At 45.4% G+C, this 25,786-nt stretch overlaps 1 protein-coding gene across 1 annotated transcript in view; it reads left to right on the top strand.

Moving 5' to 3' along the window:
• HPSE2 (heparanase 2 (inactive)) overlaps window positions 1-25,786 on the top strand; it is a 145,257-nt gene that overhangs the window by 75,809 nt on the left and 43,662 nt on the right. The window contains exons 4-5 of the mRNA XM_048506482.1: window positions 24,961-25,134; window positions 25,276-25,447. Of these exons, the coding sequence (XP_048362439.1) occupies window positions 24,961-25,134; window positions 25,276-25,447 (346 nt within the window). The remainder of the gene's footprint in view (window positions 1-24,960; window positions 25,135-25,275; window positions 25,448-25,786) is intronic.

Here is a 25,786-nt window from a genome sequence, read left to right as displayed (position 1 = left end):
CTTCCCGCCAGAAGCACAGGTTATAACTCTATTCATCCCATCCCTCCCGGCCCATAGAGCGGAGACCCTCATCTCCAGCGCGGGGTCAGAGTCTCCGCCCGATGAAGCTGGCCCATACATCGGGCTGTGGAATGTACCAAGGTTACGCGGATGCCCTTACCACCAACACCATTGAAACCTTTACACTCTGCCTCCTTAAAGAAGGCCCTCCCCAGGTTGTCTTGAAAGGCCTTTGATTGGAAAGCAGAAATAAAAATTGAGAGCGTCAATATTTTCGGAATAAACCCATTGATTATACCCAGAGGAATATCCCACCCAGAGACTAAATATTGCAAGCGTTTAGATTAAAGCCCGAGAGTCCAGGATGGCGTCAATTTACGTGCTTGTGGCCATCAATGAATAGTTGGTGGGGGTCTCTCCGGCAGGTCGTATTGCCAGGCATCGAGCGGGAGCCTCCTTGAGTAAACTGGAATGGAAGACAGGATGAATGTTACTAGAGAGAGTTAGAGGCAAATCCAATCCGGGCAGTGACATCATTAAATGCTTTAGTAATCTGAAAAGGTCCTTTGAATCTTTGCCCTAGTTTGGAAAATTGTACGCCTCTGGGATTTTTGGTGAACAAATACACCCAATACGCAGAGGGAAAATCCGGCGGTGCTTATCCGCTTGCAGCTTTTGGGAGTCCTTAGCCTGTTGTAAGAAGCGGTCTGGATTTCCATCCCTCGGCTGGGGATGAAATCCATTGTTGAAACTGGAGGATCCAAAGCTGTAAATTGGATTCGCGGCAACGGGAGAACTGGCGACCAGACACAATTTCAAAGGGGTTTTCTTTGCTGCTATGAACGCATTGTTATAGGCGTGCTCATAAGCGGAATGAGCTTCGCGCACCAATTGTCTTGGTGGCCGTTTGGTGTAACTCGCGTAAATACTGCTCTAGGGTTCTGTTAGTTCTCCGACTCACGCGTCACTTTGAAGGCGTGGTAAGAAGCTGGCGGCGACGCGAAATTTAACAACTAAAAGCGCCTTCCAGAACTTTGAAATGAATTGGGGCCTTGATGCGGAGACCACGCCGAAGTGTAGGCGGTAAACATATTGAATGAACGAAGTGCTGGCAGGCGGAGGGATGGAAGCACATGGAATAAAATGGGCTTGTTTAGAAAATAGAAGTCCACCACCACCACAAGACCCGTGTTGCCATGACTTTTGGGCAAATCTGTAATAAAATCCATGGAGATGACTTCCCAAAGGAGGCCACGGAGAGGTTTTCAGCCCATAGAGACTTTCGAATGGTTTTGGCTTCTGCACAAACAGAGCAGCCTTTAATATCGCCTCAATGTCCTTAGCGATTCGCGCCACCAGAACTTGGCCGGCGGGCCAAATGCAGAACCTGCTGCCGGGGGGAGGCCGTGCAAGCACTCCCCTCCGCCAAACTCCCATTCTCCAGCATGGTGAAGTCACTTTCCCTCCGCTGGAGGCTCGTGCAACCCGCCTCCTGAGTTCCAGCAGGAAAGGAGGCGAAGACTAGGAATGGTGAAGAAAGGAGGAGTGGGCGTTTGGTCGGGTGACAGCCAGTCCTAACTGGGAGGAGAGGAGCAGTGCGTGAATGTCACCAAGTAAGGCAGCTCCACCCCCCTCGGGTAAGTGAGGCGTCAGCCAGTTTATTGGTTTCGGGGAAAAATGGACTGTGAGAAGCGAGAAGAAATGCGGCCGCCAGTTGTTTCACGGACATCTTGAAGTGGGAAAGAAGGCGGCCCGGGAGTTTTTTTGTGATCCGACCAAGAGCCTGAAAGGGTGTTTAGCCCCCTCAGCCAGTGGCGCCAGAAGTGGAAGTGCTACTTTGATGGCTGCAGTCTCTTTATCCCCACAGTCCAGTTGAGTTCAGCACCCGGAGAATTTCAATAACGATAGAAATAAAGCCTGCCGGAACCAGCCCTACCATCTTTATTTTTTTCTGCAACAGGGCTGCCCCAAAGCTTTGTCGGGGCATCCACGTGAACCACAGGAGATCTGGGTCGAAGTGCTTTAGGATAAGGCCGGTGTTAAAAGCAGACTTTAAGAGCTGAAAGGCTGTTGACATTCTTCAGACCAGGAAGGGGCCGGGCTTGGCGGACAGTGGATCTTTACCCTTAATGCGTAAGGAGGTCTGTGAGAGGGAGAGTCAGCTCAGCGAATTGGGGTATAAAGTCGATAGAAATTAGCAAAACCCAGAAAGATTGGAGTTCTTTTCGCGGTTGGTGAAAGAACTGAGCCATTGAAGGACGTCAATTTGCAGGATCCATTTTAAGCCCTCGGGCGAGATCCGATAACCCAAAATAGTCAATGGAGGTCTGGTGGAAACAGCATTTGGAGAGTTTGGCAAAGAGAGGTTGTGAGCAAGCGTTTCAATACCTCGAACCAGTACTTCATGCTCTTCTATGGTTTGTGAATAAATTAAAAGCGTCATCTAAGTATACCACAACTCCCTTACGTAAATCATGGAGAACCGTTGATAAGGGGCCATAAAGCCCGGGGGCCCCTTAACCCGAATGGCATTATTAAGTATTCAAACTGTCCAAACTTTGTGTTAAGCGCGGTCAAGTGTTCATAGCCTTCAGCAATTCTGACCCTGTAGTAAAGCTTCTCTCAAGTCTAATTTAGTAAAGAATGCCCTTTGCCCAGTGCATCTAAAGGTCCTCATGATCAAAGGCAAAAGGGATATTTATTGGACAAGGAGATTGCATTTGAGACCTCGATAATCTGTGCAAAGCCGTAGGACCCATCTTTCTTTACAAACAAAGCGGGAGCAGCGTGTGTGTGTTTGGTAGCCCGCGTATGAACCCTTGGCCGAGGTTCTTGTCCAGAAGGCCGCGAAGTTCCTTCTCCTCTCATTGGGACTCATCACGGTAGATTCTACCTTTGGGCGGTTAAGCCCCTTTCGGCTGTATACTTGATTTTGCAGTCAGTGTCTCTATGGGGTGTGGCAATTAGCATTCTTGCTCCTGAAAAAACTCTGGCTAGATCTTGAGAATGCGCCCGATTGGGATGCCAATGGAATGCGGGGAGCAATCGCTGATGAAGCCAGGAGGGGGGTGTGTCAGGAGAAGTTGAGTTTTCCCCAATTCATATGTGTTCACCGCAGGGAGGGTCAGTGAATTCTAAGATCCGTTCTTTTCCAAATGAACTTTGGTTCATGTAACAATAACCATGGCATGCCCAAAACTATGGAGTGTTTGGCCACTGGCCAAAAATAAAACTAATTTTTCTCCCAATAGTGCCGGTATAGCGAGGAGGAGCAGTTTATTGTTTGAACTGGGCGGTCCTTAGTTCGAGAAGGGCTGCGTCCATTTGGGTGAATGGTATGGGCTTAGCCAGGGGAATTTGGTCCAGACCCTAGCTCCTCTGCCACCTGGGGCGCATTAAGCAATGGGAGCAGCCAGAATCACAAGGGGCGAGGCTATAATGCGAGTATGTTTAGCGGGGTTGGCCAAGCGGCTTGGACAGTAATGGGGCTGCCTTCACTCACACATCAGGAGTCGGACCCATATCCATGAGGGGCTGAAGAAAGGCAAACAGCTGCTTACCCCTCCTCTGGGTAAGCCTTCGATGACGCCTTGAAGAAACCCGTCGGAGGAGGCCCGACGCGTGGTGGCTTGGCAGATGGGGTGCTTGGCGTGGCTGGAAGCGGTTAGTTTTGTTTCGCCGGACAGTTGGCGGCTAGATGACCTGGTCCTCCGCGGTAAAGGCACAATCCCAGTCGGCGGCAGCTCAGAGGTGGTCGGTGAGGCGGCTGGGGCTTGCCCCGGTGGGCCCAGTGGCAGGCTTGGTGTGACCTCGGTACAGTATTCCAAGCAAGGCATACCTGGGATCCCAACTGGATCAATCAGCAACAGTCGCGAGGAACCCGAATTAAAACACCGTTTCCGCGCAGCTTACGCGTCAACAGCATCGGAGAAGCGTGCGCATTTCATGCGTTCAGGCCACTCAGGAGGAGTCGAGCAGCACGCCGCCTGCGGTCACGGGCAAATTCTGCAAGCGGACGGTTGCCTTGCTGGATAGTTTTGATGGAGTGGGATAGCCTCATTTCGGCCGGATCTTGAGGCGTACCCAAGGCTTGGAGGAATGCGGGCACCGTCGCGAGGAGTCTTCATCTTACCAAATCCAAAAGAGGTCACAAACCAGTCGGCTGCTGCCCCATCCAGGACTGAGCCGATGTCCCGTATTTTCGGCGCTCAGACGGTATAAATCATCATAGTCCTCCATGTGGGCATCGAGTTGCAAAATGAAGTAGGAAGCTTAGGCGGTCCCATCAAAGCGGGCAGGTATTGAGGGGCCTATAGTAACCTTTCCACGGCTCTTAAGCGCCCGGCAGGCCCGGTTGCGCGGGTTGAGCAGGTTGAGTGAGCAGCGGTGGTTGCACAGGGGCGAATCGGTATCAATACCCGGTGCTGGCGTTTGGGTGGCAGGACCCAGCCACGTTGCCCCTCTGGCGCCCGGCAGCATCAGTAACAGCATAGACTCCAACGGGGCTTCCTGGTCTGCTGCCTCCTCAGTTCCCTCTCCAACGCAGCCAGCTCTCTCCTTGGGTCCAATGCATCCTGAATGGCATGCAGGGCTGCTTTTCTGCGTTCAATTTAGCCAGTTGATCCCGTTTAATAGCTGCAGTAAGCTCACTGCGTCGCCAAGGCCTGAAGCGGCGTTGCGCTGTAAATCCAGTCTGGAGTGTTTCGGGACCTTATCATGGACTGACAGGTTCTGCGCGCTATTGTCGTTGGAGCATCTTTGTACCGGTCCAACTTCGAGTTGGACTTCTTTGCGTTGCTGTTCGGTCCCTCTGCAGGTTTTGGCTCTTGCTGCAACTGCCGTTCCTCCTCCCCATAGCTGGCGTTCACGGGTCCATGCTTCTTGGGCATCTCGCGGTCGATTACTTCCTCATCCCAGTTCTCTTTCGATGGGAGAGGGAACAGATCCGGCTGGGAGTGCAGGCTCTTCGGACTCTTCGTGTCGTCTGGGCGAGACATCGGAGACACCGTAGCCCGGTGGCTCCCTGGGAGGTGCAGCAAGCTGACCGGGATCAGGGGTCGATTGGAAGAGCGATGCGGACACCTCCCAATCAGAGTTTAGTCCCAGTGTCGCCGGTGGGCTGATAACAATGCCCGCGGTGGTTCTTTGGGAGCATCACCAAAATCTGTGAGTCAGGAATCGTTCAATGGACTCCTGGGTTGCGCATGTGAAAGGTGGTCAGGCCCGTCTCCTCCATGACAGGTTGCATCTGAGGTTTGTAATCCATCACAGCGGGTAGAGATCCGATCCACAGGCTCGATCCATGAACAGGCGCCCCAAGCGACTCATGTAAATTTGTAATTAGATGCGTCCGTCCCACCGTTCCAGCGGATGATAAAGGAAGACTTCGTGCTGATCACGAGGGCGGAAAAGGAAGTCACCAGCGAGGCCCGTTCTCGCGGTTCCTCCAGATCCAGAAGGGAAAGGTCGGAGCCCTCTTTGGGGGCTACCGCTATTCTGCAGTAATATTCAACCTCTCCATGCCGAGACACCAGAGGTCCACTGCACTAGGGATATAGATGAATTAGGTTTCCTGCCACAATGTAAGGAATTCCATAGAAGCAGAAATAAAAGGCTCTTTGGTGAAAAAAGACCGTTTATTCAGACATCTTAGAAAGCTCAAGTACACGCAGTGGCAGGAATGACACTTCCCGCCAGAAGCACAGGTTATAACTCTATTCATCCCATCCCCCTCCTGGCTTCCCATGGGAACGGAGACCTCATCTCCCGCGCAGAGATAAAGTCTCCGCCGATGAAGCTGGCCCATCGCCCGGGCTGTGGAATGTACTCAAGGTTAGGCGGCTGCCCTTACCATCAACACCATTGAAACCTTTACAAAAGCCATTCTTGGTTGTTTAGTTTTTACAGCATATCACCACCAAAACGAAATACTGGCCCCTTCCGCACGGAGGCGGAAGGGGTTGGGTCGGCGTAATGAACGGCGACCCGACGACACTGGGACTGTCCGCATGGACGGTCCCAGAAGCGGCTGGGACGACCCGCCTCTTCCCCGTCCTTCCCCACTCACCTCGTCGCTGTCGTCGCCCTGCTGGCCTCCGTAGATTCGCCCACGCTGCCCTCTGACCTCCAGGGGTCGGAGGACAGCGAGGGAGGGCCTTCGGAGGACAGCAGGGCGACGACGGCGACGAGGTGAGTGGGGAAGGACGGGGACAACAGCACATTCCCGGCGGTGCCGTTTGCACCGCGCCGCCGGGAATGTGCTGTATTCCAAAAATCTCCCTCCAGGAGGGAGGTTTTTGGAGGCGGCCTGAGGCCGCCCTGGGGGAGGGGGAAGGGAGTCAGGTCGGCGCTGCTGCGATTTGGCAGCGCCGCCTGTGCGAATGGCTCCCTGGGGACGGCGTTTTTGCTGTCCCCAGGGCGTCGTTATTGGCCCATGCGGAAAGGGCCATTGAAAGAATAATCCAGAAGATGGGATATGCTGTGGGAAAGATTAGCCAGTTATGCTGTGGGGAAGGTTAGCCAGTTATGCTTACTACTAAAACAACTACTGGTAGGACACTAGTAGCAACAAACAAATATGCCCTTTTTGTGTTCATATGTTTTCAAATGCTGTCATCGCTCACCTCTTCATTTTCCCCTCTTTTGATGCTGGTGTTTCCAAATAATTTTTTTAGTATATGCCATAAAATGGCATCTTTCATTACATATCATTGATATTACATCTATTTACACTTGATTCAAAATTCATGCTGGAAAATGAATTAATTTAATGCATTAATAATAATAGATAATTATTTGCAATGTTATATCATTAATTAGTAATAAGTATAAAGAATTAATATCAATTACATTTATATTTTTGATTTATTATTTATTAAAAGCCTTAATTTTAATAACATTTAGCATCTTTGACTACAGGGAAACTTGAATGGCATGATAATAGGACTAGCTGTTAAACCTGTCATTGCTGGTTATTTTAATTCTTTTTTTGTTGATGTTTTTATGCTGTGTTGGCCTACCTGCCTTGGGTCCTAGTTCTCTGGAACAAATGTAGATCTATAACGTTTTAAGTAAATAGGATCCTTATTTCTGGTGATCAGGTGCCTGAGACTGCTTTTCAGTGGCTGCTGTAGCCAGGATCAGGGTTTTTTTAGCTCTAAAAGAACATTTTTCTAGCATGGTTCTAGATTTATAGAAATGCTGCCTGGGATGTGCAAAGGGACAATTTTTCTTTAACTTCCTTCTTTAAAAGCTAAGTCAGCATTTGAAGCATGGTTTTAATTAAGGATTTCAGATCAAAACATTTCCGTTTGTGTGTGTGTGTTTTTTTCTCCTTAGGACAGTTTTCAGTTAAAATGTTTTAGAGTTTTGAAAAACACCAGATGCCCAGCTCTCAAAGTGTGCAAAAGAAATGTAAAAAATCCACCAGTCTTTCTTGGTTCTTGGGCAAATCCACATGTGTGATGTTGGCAGTTGAATTTCAAAAGGTGGGGAGGGACACAAAGAGGGACAACTCTGAAGGTTAGATAGGCCACTACTAGGTTTATTTGCAATGACACCTGGCATACAGCAACAGTACTGGACTGTGGAGGCGGAAACAGTTTAGGCCCTAATGAAAGAGAATTCTTTTTTCTTTCCCTTGATATCAAGCATTTAAGATGAAACTTCTTCTTGATTTCAGTCATCAAGATCTCCAGGAAAGCTGCCTCTAGTTTTTCTGGCCATCTTGGGGTTTGTCTTCCAATGAAGATGGATTCACATTTCATGGAATTTTATGTCTGAGTTCTAGAAACAGAAATTTTGAGTTATGTTTCTTGCTTGCAAAATCATTTTGTTTGAAAACCATCTTCATATTGAAGGTGGTAACAGCAGATGAATATAGACAACATATCTTTGAGTTGATTAAACAAAAATATTGCCCTAGCTTACTGGTCAGCCATGATACCTTTTGTAGCCTCCCAGGCTTCCCAAGCAGGCAGGAGCCCTAGGAAAGAGCTAGGGCAATTTGGTAGCACAGAAAGAAGGCTTTTAAAAATTGAGGTTCTGTATTTCCTTGCAACTAAGCTCCCTCAAGTCCTAGCAGGAGAGATCCAGGTATTATTTTCACTTTGCACATGACACTAAAATTGCTGACTTTCAAAATCAAAAATTTTAGAATCCGTCTTGAGGCATGTGGGCCCTGTCAAGGCAATATCTCTTCCAACTGCTCTGCCAAAGGGGATAACTGAGGCTGGTTCACACAAAGGCTGAAGGTAAATTGATGCCTTCACTCCTGCAAGGATCTGGGAAATCAGACCCTGACTGTCTAAACCAGGGGTAGGGAACCTGCGGCTCTCCAGATGTTCAGGAACTACAATTCCCATCAGCCCCTGCCAGCATGGCCAATTGGCCATGCTGACTGGGGCTGATGGGAATTGTAGTTCCTGAACATCTGGAGAGCCGCAGGTTCCCTACCCCTGGTCTAAACAGATTAATGGTCCTTAAAAGGTGTTCCACTTGGGAGTGCTCTGATGAGCCTGGGATGCTTCTAAACATCAAGAGATCAATTTTGGAAAGATCTCAGGGTATGTACTTGGTTCGGACTGGGGGCTGGTGGTTGGGGGTCTGAGTCTGAAGACAGGAGTTCCTCTCCAGAAACAGAGGGCCTCAAAGGAGGCTCCTTTTTTATATCAAAGGGAGCTCCTGGAGGTGTCCTTGATACTGCCTCCTGGGTTGTTCACAGGTTCTCAGTCTATTTGTCAGAACTTTTAGCTTCTTTGGCCAGTGAGGAGGCAGTTGGTGCCCTGGTCATTGATAGTATCTGAACAATGGCTAAATTCAGTGGTGGGATTCAAATAATTAACAACTAGGTGTTTACAAGCACCATTTTAACAACCAGTTCTGCCGAAGTGGTGCGAACAGGCTGAATCCCACCACTGGCTAAATTCCATATTGATTCCGTTGGAGGAATGAGAGGATAAAACTGGAGTGGCCAGCTTTCAGGTAGTGCCTGATGATCTCCCAGAATTATGACTGATCTCCAGAGGTCAGTTTCTTTGGAGGAAAGGGCTGCTTTGGAGGGTGGGCCCCACTGAAGTCCCTTCCCTTTCCAAGCCTGCTCTTCCCAGGCTCCACCTCAAATCTCCAGCAGTTTCTCAGTCTTGAGTTGGCAACCCTTGATGGAATCCAGAAAATGTGCGTTGATCTGGGAGCAAAGCTGATCACAAAAACCATCTATTCATCAAAGGTCTATAGCTTAAAAATATGAGAGGAGAATAGCAAAAACCAAAACAAAGCTGCTATGTCTCCATAGCAGCTGCATTTGGGATCACTGTAAAGAATTAACATAAGAAAAGGATAAAGAAACTATTAAGATCTATAATTTAAGAATGCAAGTACTGAAAAGGAGTAGCGACCAAGAAACCTTGTTCACAGCTGGGGCACCTGTTTTCTCTTCATTCAGACAATACTTCATGCCAGACAATCATACAGTGGCTGATGTTACTCAACGTCAAAATTATTACGGATTTTAGACTGCTATGTTGGATTTACAGAACTTGCTATGTTAGCAATTGCACGGAATTGTACCATTCATTTTTCATTGCTGGCATTTTCGTAGTTTTATATGTGAAGTGGAATTTGAAGTGTTTGTATTTTTTTGTAACACACCTGTCCTTTAAAAAATTGCATCACTTTTTGTGTAGTTAGGTTATAGATTCTTTTTGTGTAGTTAGGTTATAGTTTCCATCTTTCTCTAAGTAGATAACCCTAAGTAGATAACCCTACTTAGCAGTCATGTTCTTGTATGTGTATGGACCAAGTGGAAGCAGCACAATCCTATGAGAATGTCCATTGAATTCTTGCTGAGCCTGGAAAAGGCTGTGAAGGTCTAGTGACATATTTGTCCTCCTCCACTCATCTAAATAGCACCATATTATCCAAGGCTTGTCCATTTTTTGTGCCTGTGTGGGCTCTGTCTGAGAGAGCTCTGTTGTGCCTTTCAGTAGTGATCTACTTGTTTTGTAATTGTTTTCCCAGTGGGCAGCAGGCCTGGAGGGGAAATGGCCGATTGGATGTGCTAATTTATTGCGGCTGGTAAGCATTTTATAATGATTAAGCAAATACGCTGAAAATGTGCTTAGCATTTGTATGATTAGCATCACTCTGAAGGCATTTCATATTTATGAAACACGCTGTAATTCGTCAATTGTGTGGCTGAAGCAGATTGCTTCAGGAATGAGCTCTGATCAAGGAACGGGCAGCATGGATCAGCACTTAAACTTAATCCAGAGTTCATTGTCCGTATAGGGGGGTAAAATATTCAACCACTTATTGTGTTGACTGGCATTATGAGCAGGGCTGAGATATCAATGCCTGAGGCACAATCAGATGAAACATGGGAGGACTGGGAAAGAACCACAGCCGTCACCACTCTATGTAAATGGCATGTTTGGGCTAACAAACTGTACACTGTTTCACGTGCCCAACTTTTCCAAGTGGTTGGGCATTCCAAGGGTAGTGCTTTTCCTTTAGAGGAGAGGGCATTGGAGACATATGGTGTTGTGCTAGTGTTTGCTTTATGTCCAAATGTGCAATTAAATCACAGGTTTGCACTCCTATAGGGCACCAGATCTGCGCCCCATATCAGATTCTGAGAGAGAGAGAGAGAGAGAGAGAGAGAGAGAGAGAGAGAGAGAGAGAGAGTACTTTCCAGGTGTGTCTTTTCAAAGTATTTTTCCCAGTCATATTGCTAAGCTCATCAGAAAGGCTTTCTTGTTCTCTGGCACTGCACAGAGATGGTCCCATAGTTCTGTTACGTGCAATGCTTATCTGATGGCATTTTATTTATTATTTACATAGTATTTCTGCCATACTGCCTGCTTTAGTAAGTTACGGTGTCCTCTCTCCACTCTGTCCATAAAACAGGAATGGGTTTTTTTTGGCATGATGGATCCATAAGATGTGAGGTAGAACCTTTCAGAATTTCATTTCAATTCACAGAGAAAGGGGAAAAATATTTTTTTCCATTTTAACCAATGGAAGTGAAACGGAGTAGTTAAAATGAACCACTAAACTATTGATAGCAATGATAAGAAAGATGGTTAGACCCAATCAAATGTTTTATAATGAAAAAGAACCAAATATATGTGTGTGGAGGGGAATTATTTTTATTGACCTTTTAGGTGACCCATTTGTATGCTACAACCTACTATGAAGGTTAGAAAACTGTTTTCCTTCATTCCACCACAAGTGGTCAAAAAGGAATCTTTGCAGTGGTGTGGTAAACATTTCCTGATCTACTGGGTAAGTTGCTGTGCATGAAAACACACATGGAAAAATGAGGTGATGCTGCCATATGGTTATAAAAGAAAAAGGCATTTTTTCTAGTGAATTCCCTGTCTAGAACCAGAAGTGTTATGTCCAGTATGCCATTTTCTACTGTTCCTCCACAAGATACACCTCTATTATTATCTCAACTGAGGATCAAACTGAACAGGATGATAAGAATTCTGTCACCAGAGCTCTCAGATGTTTATAATTACTTTAAAATAACAACCATGGGCCTTTCCCCACTCCCCCATTCTCACCCCCCCCCATGCTACCGCTCTCAAAGACGGCATCTAACTTAACAGGGCGCTACCATGCGTCTCCCACGCAATCTCCGGGCCTGTGCTGGGAGTCGGCCAAAAAGGCTCGCTCGAAGAGCTGCCTGGGATGCCGCTAAGGGGGCGCTTGAACAGCTGACAGCGTCCAGAGGCTGCCACCAGGCGTCTCTCACCACCTCTGTGCGGGCGTCGTCAAAAGGCTCGCTCGAAGAGCGCCAGATGCCGCTACGCTTGGCATGCTGATAGCTGTACGCCAGGGTTGCCAAAGGGCCGCCCCTGCCGTGGGGAGGGAGGAGGAACCCCGCGCTACTCTCCTCAAGTAGCGCGGGGCTTACGGTAAGTGGGGAAAGGCCCCATGTGAATGCTTAGTTTGGATCAGGACCCTGGCGAAGGGGAAAAGTTAAGTCCTTTTCCTCATGCCATTTAGCTTACTTGAAATTTCCATATGGAGTGACTGTTTGCCCCATGCGGTTCCTGTATGCTTGCTCCATCAGGAAAATTGCAATTCCTCAGGGCTGTTACAGACCATGCTACCTCTCTTATTTTTACACAATAGTCTCAGTCCAAATCAGACCCTTGCATGGTTTACAAAGAACAAAGTTTGCCTTCTGTGATTGCGGTAGTTTGTCTGAAAACACTATGTGTGAAGATGGCCCAGAGGCCAGCAAAGTTGCATGCTTCTGGAAATGACTAAACAAATATTTAGTCAGTGTGGTGTAGTGGTTAGAGCATTGGCCTAGGATCTGGGCAACCTAGCTTCAAATCCTGTTCTTCAGTGAAGGTTGCTATGGGACTTTGAACCAGTTATAGTCTCTCAGGACCAAACTATAGGTTGCAAGTGGAGTTTTAGTACTATTTTATGGGACTAAACTGTTTGTTCTTGGCTCCAAGTTATCCTTTATAATCATTTCCTGATCTCATTTCCTTTTTGTAATCCCACCATTTGCTATTTATTTATTTTTTAAATTGATCTGTCAGTTGCACTTATTTCACTGTTGAGCACCAATGGAATTGAAAATAATAATTAAAAAAATTCCTCACTTGCAGGCAGAACCCCCCTGACACTTATGAACTCATGCTTTCCTTCCCACTTAGTGTGATTGGCATTTTAATTAAAATATTTCTTGCCCTTATTTCCTCTTTGCAGTCCTAGGCTGTTTAAAATTAATGGGAAAGAGGATTTCATTGCAAGACGTTTAAGAGGCAAAGCAACTAGAAAATGGTCAGGCACTACCAATTACATCAACAGGCTGAACATTCCTCTTCCTAGGTGCATCTGTGATACCTTGCTATTACACACTGGATGCCAGGTGCTGCAATTCTGCTCAAATTTAAAAAATGCAGCCACAAACCAGGTCAGAAAAAAGGATGAGTGGGTGGATCAACACATACAACACTGGACAGCAAGTTTGGCTGTGATATTGTGTGAATGAACTGTGATAATTCCAGATAAAACAGCTAATGTGGAAGTAGCCTATGAGCTTTGCTAGTGTCAGTACTCCAGTTCTGCATGGGTCAAGCCAGGTTTTTGCCACATAGGTCTAGCCTCTCTTCTTTTTGCAAGCTATGCCTCAGTACAGGCTGGAGGCTATTCTGAAAGCAACCATTTCTTGCCTATTTAGGAATGCTTTTAAATTGTTCCAGAAACCGCGTTTGTTGATAGATCAGGGTGCTCAGAGAAGAGCGGCTGATCTAAGCTGTATGAGAGCCGGCATCAACTCCAGTCTGGCAGTGCCAGTTGTCACTGCTTAGAAACACATAATAGATCCTGCTGCTTTTCAGACAACAGATCTTACGGCCGCATAAGCCAGTCATTCTGTCATCAAAATCCCTGGCAGCAGAGAAGTGTTCTTCATGAATCTGCATTCTTGGGGTAGCTAGGAGTGCAGACACAGAAGGAGGCCACATTGCAACATATTATTTCTCAACCTGGTCTTAGGGAGAAAAGAACTAACTGCCAGAGTGCCATGGATGTGGACCACTTCCTCAGATGTGTCATAGACTACCCATGGTTTCAAGGGGGTATTCAATTGTAACCTACGTTTAAATCAAAACCAGGAACTAACTCAGAATCAAAATGTGGATCAAGTTCACTGCAGGAGGAAGGGATGGTATAAGGAACTCGCATAAAGTGGAGCCCAACTTGTGTCTGATACTCCTCCTCTCGTGGCTTTGTGTAGTTTGAAGTGATCCATAACACTGGGAGGGATGATTGAGCAATTGGAACTGAAGGGGATACAAAGAAAGAGTAACTGTTGGTATTTGGCAAGTGCCAGTCACACAATCCAGTAATGAAGGAGTTAATGTTATGCATGCTAATTAATTAGCGAGGTGAGAAGTCAGTGACCAGGTAGTTGACCCCCATTGGTCAAGTAGGTCTACATGCAGGTCTGCACGTAGACAATAAGTATATATCCTTTGTTCACTCTTTGCACATGCTCTCTAGTAGCTTATTAGCCATGTGATAGCCAAGCAGAAGCTAACTAATGGAGCTAGCCAGTTAGAAAGATATTTTCTTGTTTTGTATCCAAGTTAACCCTTCCCCTCTTTTATAGTCAGTAAACTTTATTTTCGGTAAGCAGCTGCCTCTGCCTCTTTATTGCGCAAACTCTGCATTTATAAGAAGTGTGATATAATGATCACAACTAAGAATCACATCAGTAACTGGAACATAAACCAGATTTGGAATGAAGTCCTGCTCAGGGTTCATACTTGGATCCTTGCAAATGGACTTTCAGTCCTGCATTCCTGCTGTCTCATGTTTCTGTCTCTGCCACTTTGGAACCCCCTCCCCCACACTAACATTGGCAAAGATGGATAGAATGTATTGCCCATAGCTATTCAAGTCCTTTTGTTACTGGTACGTCTACTTCAGTATGAGTGCTATTTCTGAAAGCTTTGCCAGTGGGGCCTGAAGTGACAGCCTTTCTAGCAATATTTAGCTTTAGCGTTTGGTCTCCCATCCCAAGTTCATCTTGCTTTGGATGAACTACAGTTTCTGTGCCTTCATGTCTTTTGAATGAGAGGGGTTGTGCTTGAGTTGGAGGTAGAGGTTCATTTTTCTCCGCTTTGTAGTTTGATTCCAAGACTCAAACTTTTTCTCCCATTGCGTGTGATGCCACTAATACTCTGCCTTAATTTCTGTCATTGTATTTAAGGACTGAACCGGACTGTACTCTGCCAGTTAGATCTGTTGTCTAACAAGAGTCAAAGCCCTGGTCTGTTTTGTTTGTGTTACCAGTAAGTATGTGCAAACTAATAACCATAGCCTTCTCCTTTTATTTAACCCCCTTATGTTCCTTGCTATCATAAAGTTATTAATAGCATTGTACCAATCTGGGTCGCCCCCCCCCCCCCATTCTTCATAAAGAGGATTCTTGCCAAACACATCCATGGTTGGATATTGTACTTTGTTAGCAGCTCCTAAATTCTGTGTTAACTGAGATGTCAGCTTTACATTATACGCTCCAAAGTATGCTTGTAATTGATGAATGATGGATTCTCAGTCCTCTCTTCTCTCCTTTATGCATCCACTTTCCAAGTCCTTGAAAGGACAAGAGAGGTATGGACAGTTTTTGGGACTATTTTATCCCAGATGCCCCCTGCTCCTCGATTCATGTTTTTGGAGTTGGAGACTTTTCTGCAAGGCGGCGGGGGGGGGGGGGGGGGCAGTTCCTGCCTACCAGATTGTGCCTTAGAACAAAATCACATGTGCATTGTAAAGTGCAGGAAGGTTGAAATGCATCTGTAAATCAGTCTTCTTGCATGCTCATCAATTGATTCAGAAACCTGATGTGAGCAAATTTAAAACTGTTGTTCTGTCATATCATCTGCTGGAGAGTAGCTGAAAAGTAATGTAATATGGCAAGTGGCAATTTGGTCCCAGTGAAAAAATGCTGTGTGTTTTGCCATCTTCTGCAGAGCCCTGGAGCCAAGTTCACCCAGGCAGATATATCACTCAGAAACTGAATGATCAAGGGGTGACTTACATGTGTGAAACCACCATAATCAACAAACCATATAATCTGCATACCCACTCAGGCAAGAAAATTTACAAGAGAAGTAGTTCAGCCAGTCAGCTGCCAGGCATAAGGCAAAGAAGCCTCAGGACATCTGCTGCTGAATTATGTACAAGCATTTGAAAATTAGTCCTAAATCAGCGTGTACATATAGTAAATGAGGTCCTAGAAAAGAGGTGTTATCTGGTCAGAGGCGTAGCTCCAAGAGGCAGGGAGGGACGCACCGGGTGTGCACCCCTGTGGGGGCATGGCGGGGACGTTGGAGGAAGGGGTGGAGGACGCACCAGTGCTCCGGGCGCTTTCCCCCCTTGCTACGCCTCTTATCTGGTATCTGGTAAGAATACTGCCACTTTAGGGTTGAAAGTTTCTTTCAAGGGCCATCTTATCTGCGGGAGTGGAATTTTTTATGTTTTCCCATTCCCAACTCTACTGTCATGTAGGTCAAAAAATCTGCTCCCATGTGGAAATTTTCGCAGTATGGAGAGCAGAAACCCCCTGCATTTAAAGGAAACATCCCACACATTATCATGCTCATTCTGAGCATGACTTTTGGGGTCCTATTGCTTTCTCCTTTAGACAGATCAAACATAAACCCTTTGATCCACATTGATTCATTTCCACTGTGGAACTATGGGGTAGTGGCTATGGGTAGAATGTCTATGGTTGCTTTTCCCATAGTGAATACAGGAATGGGGCTGAGCTAAGCTGCACTTTCAAAATGGCATGAGTCAGTTCACTGCTCTGTGCCATCTCCCCTCCCAATTTTTAGCTTTGTGAAGGGCATTTCCTCCTTCCTAGACCAGTGAGGGGAAGGAGTGGGGTCTTACCTACAGGAGGTGGCATGATCACTGTCACACTGAGCTTTTGTGCACATGTGTTAGAAAGAGTGGTGAAAGAATGGTGATGGAGGCAGCAGAACAAGAATGCACGCTGCATTCTCTATGATTCCTGCCACATTTAATGCTGCTATCATCACAGGGAGTAAATTTTGTGCCCCCTTCTCCAATAGATGCAGCAGAATTCATGTATCTCACCAGCAGTGAATTTCTGTAGCTCACAGATCTCCTATGGTAGCTTTCATTAGCCACCACATTGGGGTTGAAAGTTTCTTTCAAGAATCATCTTGAATTCTCATTTCAGTTGCTCTATTCCCATTCCAGTTGCTCTAAGAAGTGATGTGGGTCTTAGTAAATACTATTAGCCTAAGGAAACTGATAATCCTTGGTTGTAATAGAATGGGTTCTACTTCCAATTTTGCATCTACAATACAGTTGACCAAAATCCTAAGTAACACATTAGATACAGATTGCTTATTGCCGGGAGACCTTTCGCTGTATGGGTATTCTTGATTTGTATTAAGTTGCTGCTGTGGTGAGCTTACTTTTTGAAAGAATACCATGTTGGTTACTTCTCCTGAAACATAATAAGGAGGCTGCAAAACTCTCAGGTTCCCTCCAAATATATCAGGAGCTGAAGACAGAAATCCCCCCCCAAAGAGTGGAGGGATCACCTGTAATGGTAAAGACTTCAATCTGACTTTCATCTCTGGTAAATGAGATTTGCAGATGGTTGTACTTCTTTGGAAACCTGTTCGACTAGAGATGGTAGTGAGGCAGAATAAACACAGTATATATAATGTCGTAAGCCAAGCATCTTTGAAACCATTTTCAGCTGTCTTAAAAAACTGCTGTCTACTTCTAGCCTCAAATCATTTACACACAGTGTGATGCCTCGTCTGCATACTCAAAAGTAAATTCCATGGAGTTTAATGGGAATTACACTCTAGTAACTAGAGGGGGTCCAAAGTTATGGACCCTCAAAAGTGCAGCCCCCATCTCCTATTAGCTCCCACTGGAAACAATTGAGAATGGGGGCACCCCCTTTGGGAGTCCATAACTTTGGACCTCCTAAACTAAGCCTCACCAATCTTGGGTGGTGTCATCAGGAGAGTTTCTCAAACAATCCCTGAAAATTTGGTGCTGCTAGCCTAAAAACTGCACCCCCTGCAGGCCAAAAACTGAAAAAATGTTTTAAAAATACAAGAAACCCACAAACGGGGGGCAGAGCTTTGGACATGTATTGGTGGGTTTAAACCCAGGAACACCCCCCCCCCCACCTACATCCTTGAGCTGCTTCAAAATGGGCAATGTATGTTCTTTGTGGCTAGCCATTGACAATAGTCATGCTGCCACAATCAGGACCAATTCTGTTTCCAGGTTGTCTTTGAGGACAGTCCCACATAGAAGAACACACTGTAGTAATCCAAGTTTACCTTTAGAACACCATGGGGTTGCATCTTTAATGTCATTGCTGTTGCTTTCATAGCTGAAATAGGTTGAATTCAGAACTTCTAATGTCCAAATCATCCACTGACTCACACTGGGTTTAGTATACATCCCCACTGGTGTTCCAGATATCCTTTTTTTCCCTCCTGTAGCTCATCCTATGACTGATGAAATGTTCTTGGCTCTCTCCCATAGACTGCATGAAGTGTCATTGTTAATATTAAATTATGTGGCAATGGCAAATTCTTGAAGCCAAGGAAAATAAATGAAGATCTCAGAGTTTATTGAGTTGACTGTTTCAGTCAATGGCATCAACATTGCTCTTCAAAACCTACTTTTAAATATTTAATTTAACAATACCCCTAAATACCTTTTTTCCTATCACTAGTCTCAGATGCAAGTTTGCACTGGCACAATCCCAAGACAGGCTAGAGAATGTCTCACTGCCATCTGGGTGGAACATTCTGGCATCTGCAAGAACCAATCAGTTATTTAGCAGCATTCAAATAGGTAGCAGTGAATAACTCTCCACATTGAGAGCCAGACGATGCCATGTAATGGCAGTTTATTCTCCAGCTTTGTCATTCCGATATCATTAAAGAACAGTCAAGTCAAGACTCTTTAAAAGCTCCAAGATCTATCCCCATGCAAACAGGCACCAAAAATGAACTGGACAAATGGACACATGCACTGGGATATATGGCAGGACACACTGCCTAACAGTTATGTAGCATAGACCTGCACAAAACCTAAGCTTTGTTTCCATATGAATTTGCCTAAGTATACTGGTTTTCTTATATGAAGTAGCCTCATAACTGAATCAGAGCATCTGTTTATCTAATCCAGGGGTCTGCAGTCTTTTTGAGCTTCTGGGTACCTGTGGAATTCTGACACTGGATGGTGGGCACAACCACAGAATGGCTGCCACAGGGGACAGAGCCAACCACAAAATGTCAGGGAGGGAGGTTATGCTTAACTCTAATAGTCACTGTTCAGAATTCCAGGGAGAAATTCTGCTTAATAGAATGCATTTAAAATGAATCTATTGTTCAAACATCATTTCTTGCCTACATGCAGCTTACCTTCAGTCATGCAGTGAAGATCCTTGTGCTGTGATAGCAGTTGTTGCCAAAGCAGTATCCTTCTGAGTCTCTGCAATCAATCCCCACCTGAGCCAGCCCACTTTCTAAAAACACTTGGCAGGCACCAGGAAAGGTTGTGGTAGTGCCCATAGGTGTCATGTTGGGGACCCCTGAGTCTATTGCAATTTTACTTTGATTGGCAGCAGCCCTCCAAGCTCTTGGGTGAAGGTCTCTGCCATTCTGCTCCATTTATTTGTTTGTTAGTTCTTCTGCTGTCCACCTTTCTTGCTGATGCTCATGGTGAATTACATAGTGTAAAACCATGTAATCAGAAAGCCTATGAGATGTAATAATCAATGCAGTAGGACTTGTATTACAAAAAACAGAAACAGTGGGGGAAATGTATCAGACATGATATGTCAAGCTATGCACCAAACGGAATTACAAAAGCAGAAAACAATGCAGTAAGAGCAAAATAATACACACAACAGAATAATATATAGTACATCCAGTGTTATGTACTACAGTCCTTTTCTGATGGTAAAATAGTTTTCCTGAGCCATTCTGTCACACCGTTCCCTTTGTAAAAAAAAAAAGTGTTCCTGAACAATTGCACTTTACATAGTTTTGTGGCATGAAAAAGTGTGGGAGACAACACATGAGTGTGAATATGCATACATTATAGCTGCCATACTGAATCAAGCCATTGGTCTGTGTGGCTCAATACTGCCCACTCTGGCAGCAGCTCTCCAGGCAGAGCACTGCCACCTGAGAGCCTTTAATCCATAGGTGTCACACTCGCGGCCCTCCAGATGTTATGGACTACAGTTCCCATACTACAGCATGATGCTGGCAGGGGATTATGGGAACTGTAGTCCATAACATCTGGTGGGCCGCGAGTTTGACATCTGTGCTTTAATCCATAGAACTGAACTGGCACCTTTTGCATGTGAAGCATGCACTCTGCCACTGAGCCACAGCCTGTCCTTGGGTGATTATAGACTAGTGCATATGGGCTAATTGTCTTCAATAGCTGCAGGACAGGTAGAAAGAGAACAGAGGTAGCTTTTTTTTAGCATAGAGATGTAGTACTGTCCTTTCCCGGAATCTCTATAGGTGAAGGATTCTCTGTTTTGGAGAAAAATATGTGTGTTGTTTCTGTTTTCAGAGGTTGACATTTCTGTTATGGTTTTATTTAAGATACATTTGGGTTTAAGTTTTGTTTTTATTCATACATGTCAGTCAGGCATACTGTATCAGCACGTAGTGAGTGGGTAGCAAGCTGGCTGGGTTCATGAAAGAAATTATAATTCATTAGGCTTTATTTCTCTTTCAGAATTTTACGTATCTTCTGGATGTTCTTCTGTTTAATTGGTATTAAACTTAATTTCAAATGGGTTTTTGTCTTGTCTTTTTTAACTTGACTCCTCTGCCTTTCACAACAGCCCCATGTGCAGAAATCAAGAAGTACAGGTTTCTCATGAAAGCTAGCATGGTATAGAGGTTAAAACCAGGTAGATTCTAATCTGGAGAACTGGGTTTGATTCCCCACTCCTCCATCTGAGTGGCAGAGTCTTATCTGGCAAACCAGATGTGTTTCCGTACTCCTACATTCCTGCTGGGTGACTTGGGCTAGTGAGTTGCAGTTCTTCGGAACTCTCTCAGACATACCTACATCACAAGGTGTCAGTTGTGGGGAGAGGAGTTTGTAAGCCACCTTGAATCTCCTTACAGCAGAGAAAGGTGGGGTATAAAATCAAACTCATCCTCTTTCTTTCTTTCTTTCTTTCTTTCTTTCTTTCTTTCTTTCTTTCTTTCTTTCTTTCTTTCTTTCTTTCTTTCTTTCTTTCTTTCTTTCTTTCTTTCTTTCTTTCTTCTTCTTTGCCACCACTATATTTTCATGTCAGGAAAAAGCTTAATTTGTGAATTTATGTATGCCAGGCTGTTGTTAAAAATATAGGAGTAGAGCCAGTGAACCATTTGGCAACTCAACCTATATGAGAATGCATGGGAAACACTAGAGAATTGTGGGCAGTTTCATCTATGTCTGCCTCTGAAACATTTAGATTTCCAGACAACAAGTATATGAAATCTCAGGAAGCATCCTGAGGTTTTAACAAGTAGAAACAGGCAGATTCTATTAAATTTCCACAGGCAACATGTTTCTTTGGTTGAATGGCTGGAAAAAACAGTGTCCTGTGCATTGCAAAAGGTTTGAACTTGTGCAAAATGCCCCCACCCTGAATGGGATGGAAAAAACAATTTAGCAGTTTAATGTAGGCTTTGGTAATTGAGAACACAGTGTTTTTCTCCCTTTTCTCCTGGTACCTTGCCCACTTTTTTACATTTATTATGGTCTATCAAAAATAATAGTTGCATGAAGGATTTTTGCTCTGGAGGGGTAAGAGCACAGGCTTTTCATAATTAACCATGGCCAAGTCTGCAGTTGATAGGTCTAAACCAGGGGTAGGGAACCTGCGGCTCTCCAGATGTTCAGGAACTACAATTCCCATCAGCCTCTGTCAGCATGGCCAATTGGCCATGCTGGTAGGGGCTGATGGGAATTGTAGTTCCTGAACATCTGGAGAGCCGCAGGTTCCCTACCCCTGGTCTAAACCAAGGGTGTTCAACTCTGGCGCCCCAGATGTTCATGGACTATGATTACCATCAGCCATGCTGGCAGGGGCGGATGGGAATTGAAGTCCATGAACATCTGGGGCACCAGAGTTGGACACCCCTGGTTTAAACACTGGCCTGCCTTTTTCTGTACCAGAACTGAGGGAATTAGAGAAACTTTATCTGGTGTAATTTTTCCTTTTGTCCAAGGCAACTTTTAAAAGTGCAAGAGGTTACTTAAAGGCCTACACCTGCAACCTCAGCAGTGTCTGAACAGTAGCTGAATGAAGACCTGGGCCTGCTTCCAATGCCAACTTGCAGCTGTGGCTTTTAACAACAGTATAACATGGTGGAGTTATGTGAAACTTTTTATTACGCTATGGAAATAAATTACAATCTGCTCATTTGAGCACATCAAGTTGCTGTTAAAAGCCAAAGAACAGTCAAGGCCATTTTTTCTGGTCAGTTGGCAATCCTTCATAAGTCTTTCCAGGTTTGCACCTGTATATCTAAATGTTGTGAAGCACCAAGATAGGATGCAATCACTTGGGCCTCTTGTTCCATTCCTGTGCTGGTCTTCTTGCTCATCCTACCTACCATGGCCAGCACTCTCATTTTACCCCCAATGAAATATGAAGAGGATTGGCAAGGGATCAAGGGCTGTTGTTGCTTCAGAGCATTTAAAGGTGCAGGAAGTCTGAGTGAAGAACTTACAAACATAGGCCTACTAGACCTAGGGCCTGGTTGAGATAAAATAATTAAAAGCATCCCTGTTGGACCCTATGGCAAACATTTTCTAGCCATTGTGGATTATGTCAATGATTGGCCTCACTGATGCTCCCTCTAGGAAAGAAACTGAAAGGCAATCTGTGCTGAAGCGCATGAATGCAGTACATCTGCAGAGGAATGGAGTGGGAGGAGGCAAGCAAGCAATGTTCAGGAAATGTATGGTTTCTCCCTGCATCTCCTGCCTGCTTTGCTTCATTGCTTCTTACTTAAGAAACACAATAGTGATCACCATGGTAACATGTGTTCCCCTGGCACCTGTGGACTCACAGGTGGACTCCTCTGAGCCTTGAATGTGGTTCTCAGCCCCAGGCAGGTGGGCCTGGCCATCACTGATTCAGTTGCTCCTGGAGTCTAAGCAGTTTGTGTGAGTCATCCTGGTTCCACTTTGTCCTGAAGATGTCTTCTTATCCCTGCAGTTTGCCAGCAAGTGCTGAGTTTCCTATATTTGGCTGGCATTTCTACCCAGCTAAAGACTTCAGTCCAAGGACAAAGGCCAGCCTGCATGGTTCCAGGAGGAGGTTGCTCTGTGTGGGAAGTGCTGGGCTCATCTGCCAGTACCTGTTACTCAAAGGACTCTGACATTTTCCAGACTTCCCTGCAGGGAAACAGCACCTGATTCCACTTAAAGCTTGCAGCATCTCTCCTCCCCACTCCCACACCTCACCCCAGAAAACATGGACCTCTCAGAGAACAATAATGTAATTGGCTGGGAAAATCTCCTCAGGATTTTCCATCAAAACCTGGAGCTGGCTCAGACAGCACTCACACACAAAAACATGCAAGCCGGAGGCCCCAAGACACTCATGAAAGCACGGGTTCTCCCCAGAAAATGCGTGACCCGGACAGAATGGAGCCCAATGTAACAAGGAGAGACTGAGACCTGAGAGACAGCATATTCCCTCAGGGGATGACCCAGTCTTTGGCCCCATAAAGAACAAACCACCAGCCGTCTGGGCCTATTTAGTATCCATGACCTTTCACCTCGGAGATTCCCACCTCCTGCCTGCTGAGTGCAGGTCCATTTTACAGCAGGCAAGGTTACCTTAGTGTTGCTTCTATTTTTTTTGAAGAGAATTTTTAAAGATTAGTTCTAAAAATATCTGCCAATGTCCCCAGTATAATTTATATACATAGTTTTTTTTTACTGCTGAACTACATATTTGGAAAAATTACAAATACTCAACAAATGTGTATCCCGTGAAGGCAACATTAGATACTAAAATCCTGGTACAGGTTCTCCTCTGAGACTATTACCAGGAAGGGGCAGACTGGAAAGTTAAAGTGGGTGGGCAGCACTGTGGTGGGGCACTCAGTTCACACTCAGCTGGCATTACCAACTGTGGGAATCAGCTCCCTCTGCCTCTGAACAGCCAAGGGTTGCCAAGTCTGGGCTAGGAATTTTCTGAAGATTTGAGAGTGGACCAGTGAAGGGTGGGGTTTGGGAGGGGAGGGAACTCAATGGAGTAGACTACCATAAAGTCCAACCTCCAAAGCAACCATTTTCTCCAGAGGAACTTATTTTTGTTAGTTGGAGATCAGCTCTAATTTTGGCAGCTCTCCAGGCTCTACCTGGAGGTTGGCAATACCAGCATTGGCAGTAGTGCTGGAGGAGGCAGCTGATAATCTGACACTGGCTGATCATCACTGCCAAGCAGCTTCTGTGGCACTGGCAGAGCAGCTGGGGCTTTGCTTTGCTTTCTCCTGGCCACCAGTAGCTTTCCTAGACAACAGCTGGCCAGGCACTTTGATCTGGCCATTACGTAGCTTTGGCAACTCACTATTAGTCTCAGATGAGTATCTGAAAAATGGGAATTGCATAGAGTTCTTAGGAGTATAAAGTGCTTTGAAAATTAAAACGGGCTCTGTATCATAGAGGTCATCCTCCAAGGTAGCCAGAGACCTTATTTCATGAATCTAGATCTCTAGAATCTATTCTGTTTCCTTCTAAAAAACAGACACACAGAGCAGTCTCAGTTCATGGGGTTCCAAGACTGTAAGCTCGTGTTTTTTAATCAATTGTTTTTCAGTTGTTTGTTAACTGGTCTTTATGTATCACTACTCTTAATTGAGTTGCCTGAAAAAGTGGCTCTCAAATAGGATTGCCAGGTCCCCCCTGGCCACCAGCAAGGTATTGGGCCCCGGACACATCATACATTTGTTGCAGTCACTAACCAATTGGTGTCATTAACAGTCAGTCACATTCAAGCGGGGGGGGGGGGGGGGGGGGCAGTAGGGGGTGGACTTGCATATATATGTACTGAGTAAATGTGATATCCCAACAATAGAAGCATTAACCTTATGAAATAGATCTCCTTTTATACCCAACAGCTGTGAATTAATTGCACAATAACACAATCATTTAGGTTTTCGAGTCTACCCTCTCATCATTCTACCATGATGAGAAGGGGAGCACTAGTAGAGATCTAAAAGTGTCATTGTATTTTCCAAGATCTCAAGGATATGTGTTATTTGGACATAGTCAGCATGCTTTTTCTAGCCACCCAAAGCCGAAGCTCCATTGGGAGCTGATGTCTGGATTTGGGGTTCTTTGCGTGAGTTTCAGGCGGGTTTTGTTTCTTCCCAGCCAGGTCTCTAGACAAACTCTATAACTTTGCTGACTGCTCTGGCCTCCACCTCATCTTTGCATTGAATGCTCTGCGTCGGAACCCCAACAATTCTTGGAACACCTCCAATGCCCTCAGCCTGCTCAAATACAGTGCCAGTAAGAAATACAACATCTCTTGGGAGCTGGGCAATGGTGAGTGGGGCTGAAGTGGAGAAGGGAGGGAGGGAAGAGAAGAAAATTGTTTTGTTTTTGTTTGTTTTTACTTCTCATTTGGCTAGCCAAATGTCCAGTTTGGCTCCGAGACAGTTACTAAATGTATGTTTCTGCTTGCAGAGCCAAATAATTACCGAACCCTGATAGGGCGAGCCGTGAATGGCACCCAGTTGGGCAAAGATTACATGCAGCTGAAGAGTCTACTGCAGTTGATCCGCCTTTATTCTCGAGCCAGCCTATATGGACCCAACATTGGAAGGCCTAGGAAGAACGTTGTGTCCCTCTTGGATGGGTGAGTGATTTTGGTTCATGGTTAACAATGCTAGGTGTCAGGAAATCTCTTACTCTTATGCCGAGCCCTCTGGATGCTCCTGTGCCTTTAATTGTTGCATGGCAGTGAAAGGCTCTGTAGATTTGGATACTCCACTGATTATGGTGTAGGAAATGCCATGTTTGTCACATATGTATTAAAGACAGAAGCAATTTTGGTATCAGTGGTTCAAACCATATAAGCTACTAGTCTCTGTTCTTGATTTCCCATCTGTCCTCTTCCACTGGAAAGAAAGACCAAGAGAATTCTGGCATTGTAGGCCAAAAGTCCAAAAGTTGCCAGTTCCATTGCAGCAGTGTT

The sequence above is a fragment of the Sphaerodactylus townsendi genome, linkage group LG08, assembly GCF_021028975.2.
Source record: "Sphaerodactylus townsendi isolate TG3544 linkage group LG08, MPM_Stown_v2.3, whole genome shotgun sequence".
Taxonomy (NCBI): domain Eukaryota; kingdom Metazoa; phylum Chordata; class Lepidosauria; order Squamata; family Sphaerodactylidae; genus Sphaerodactylus; species Sphaerodactylus townsendi.
This window is presented reverse-complemented; position numbering and strand designations above follow the sequence as displayed.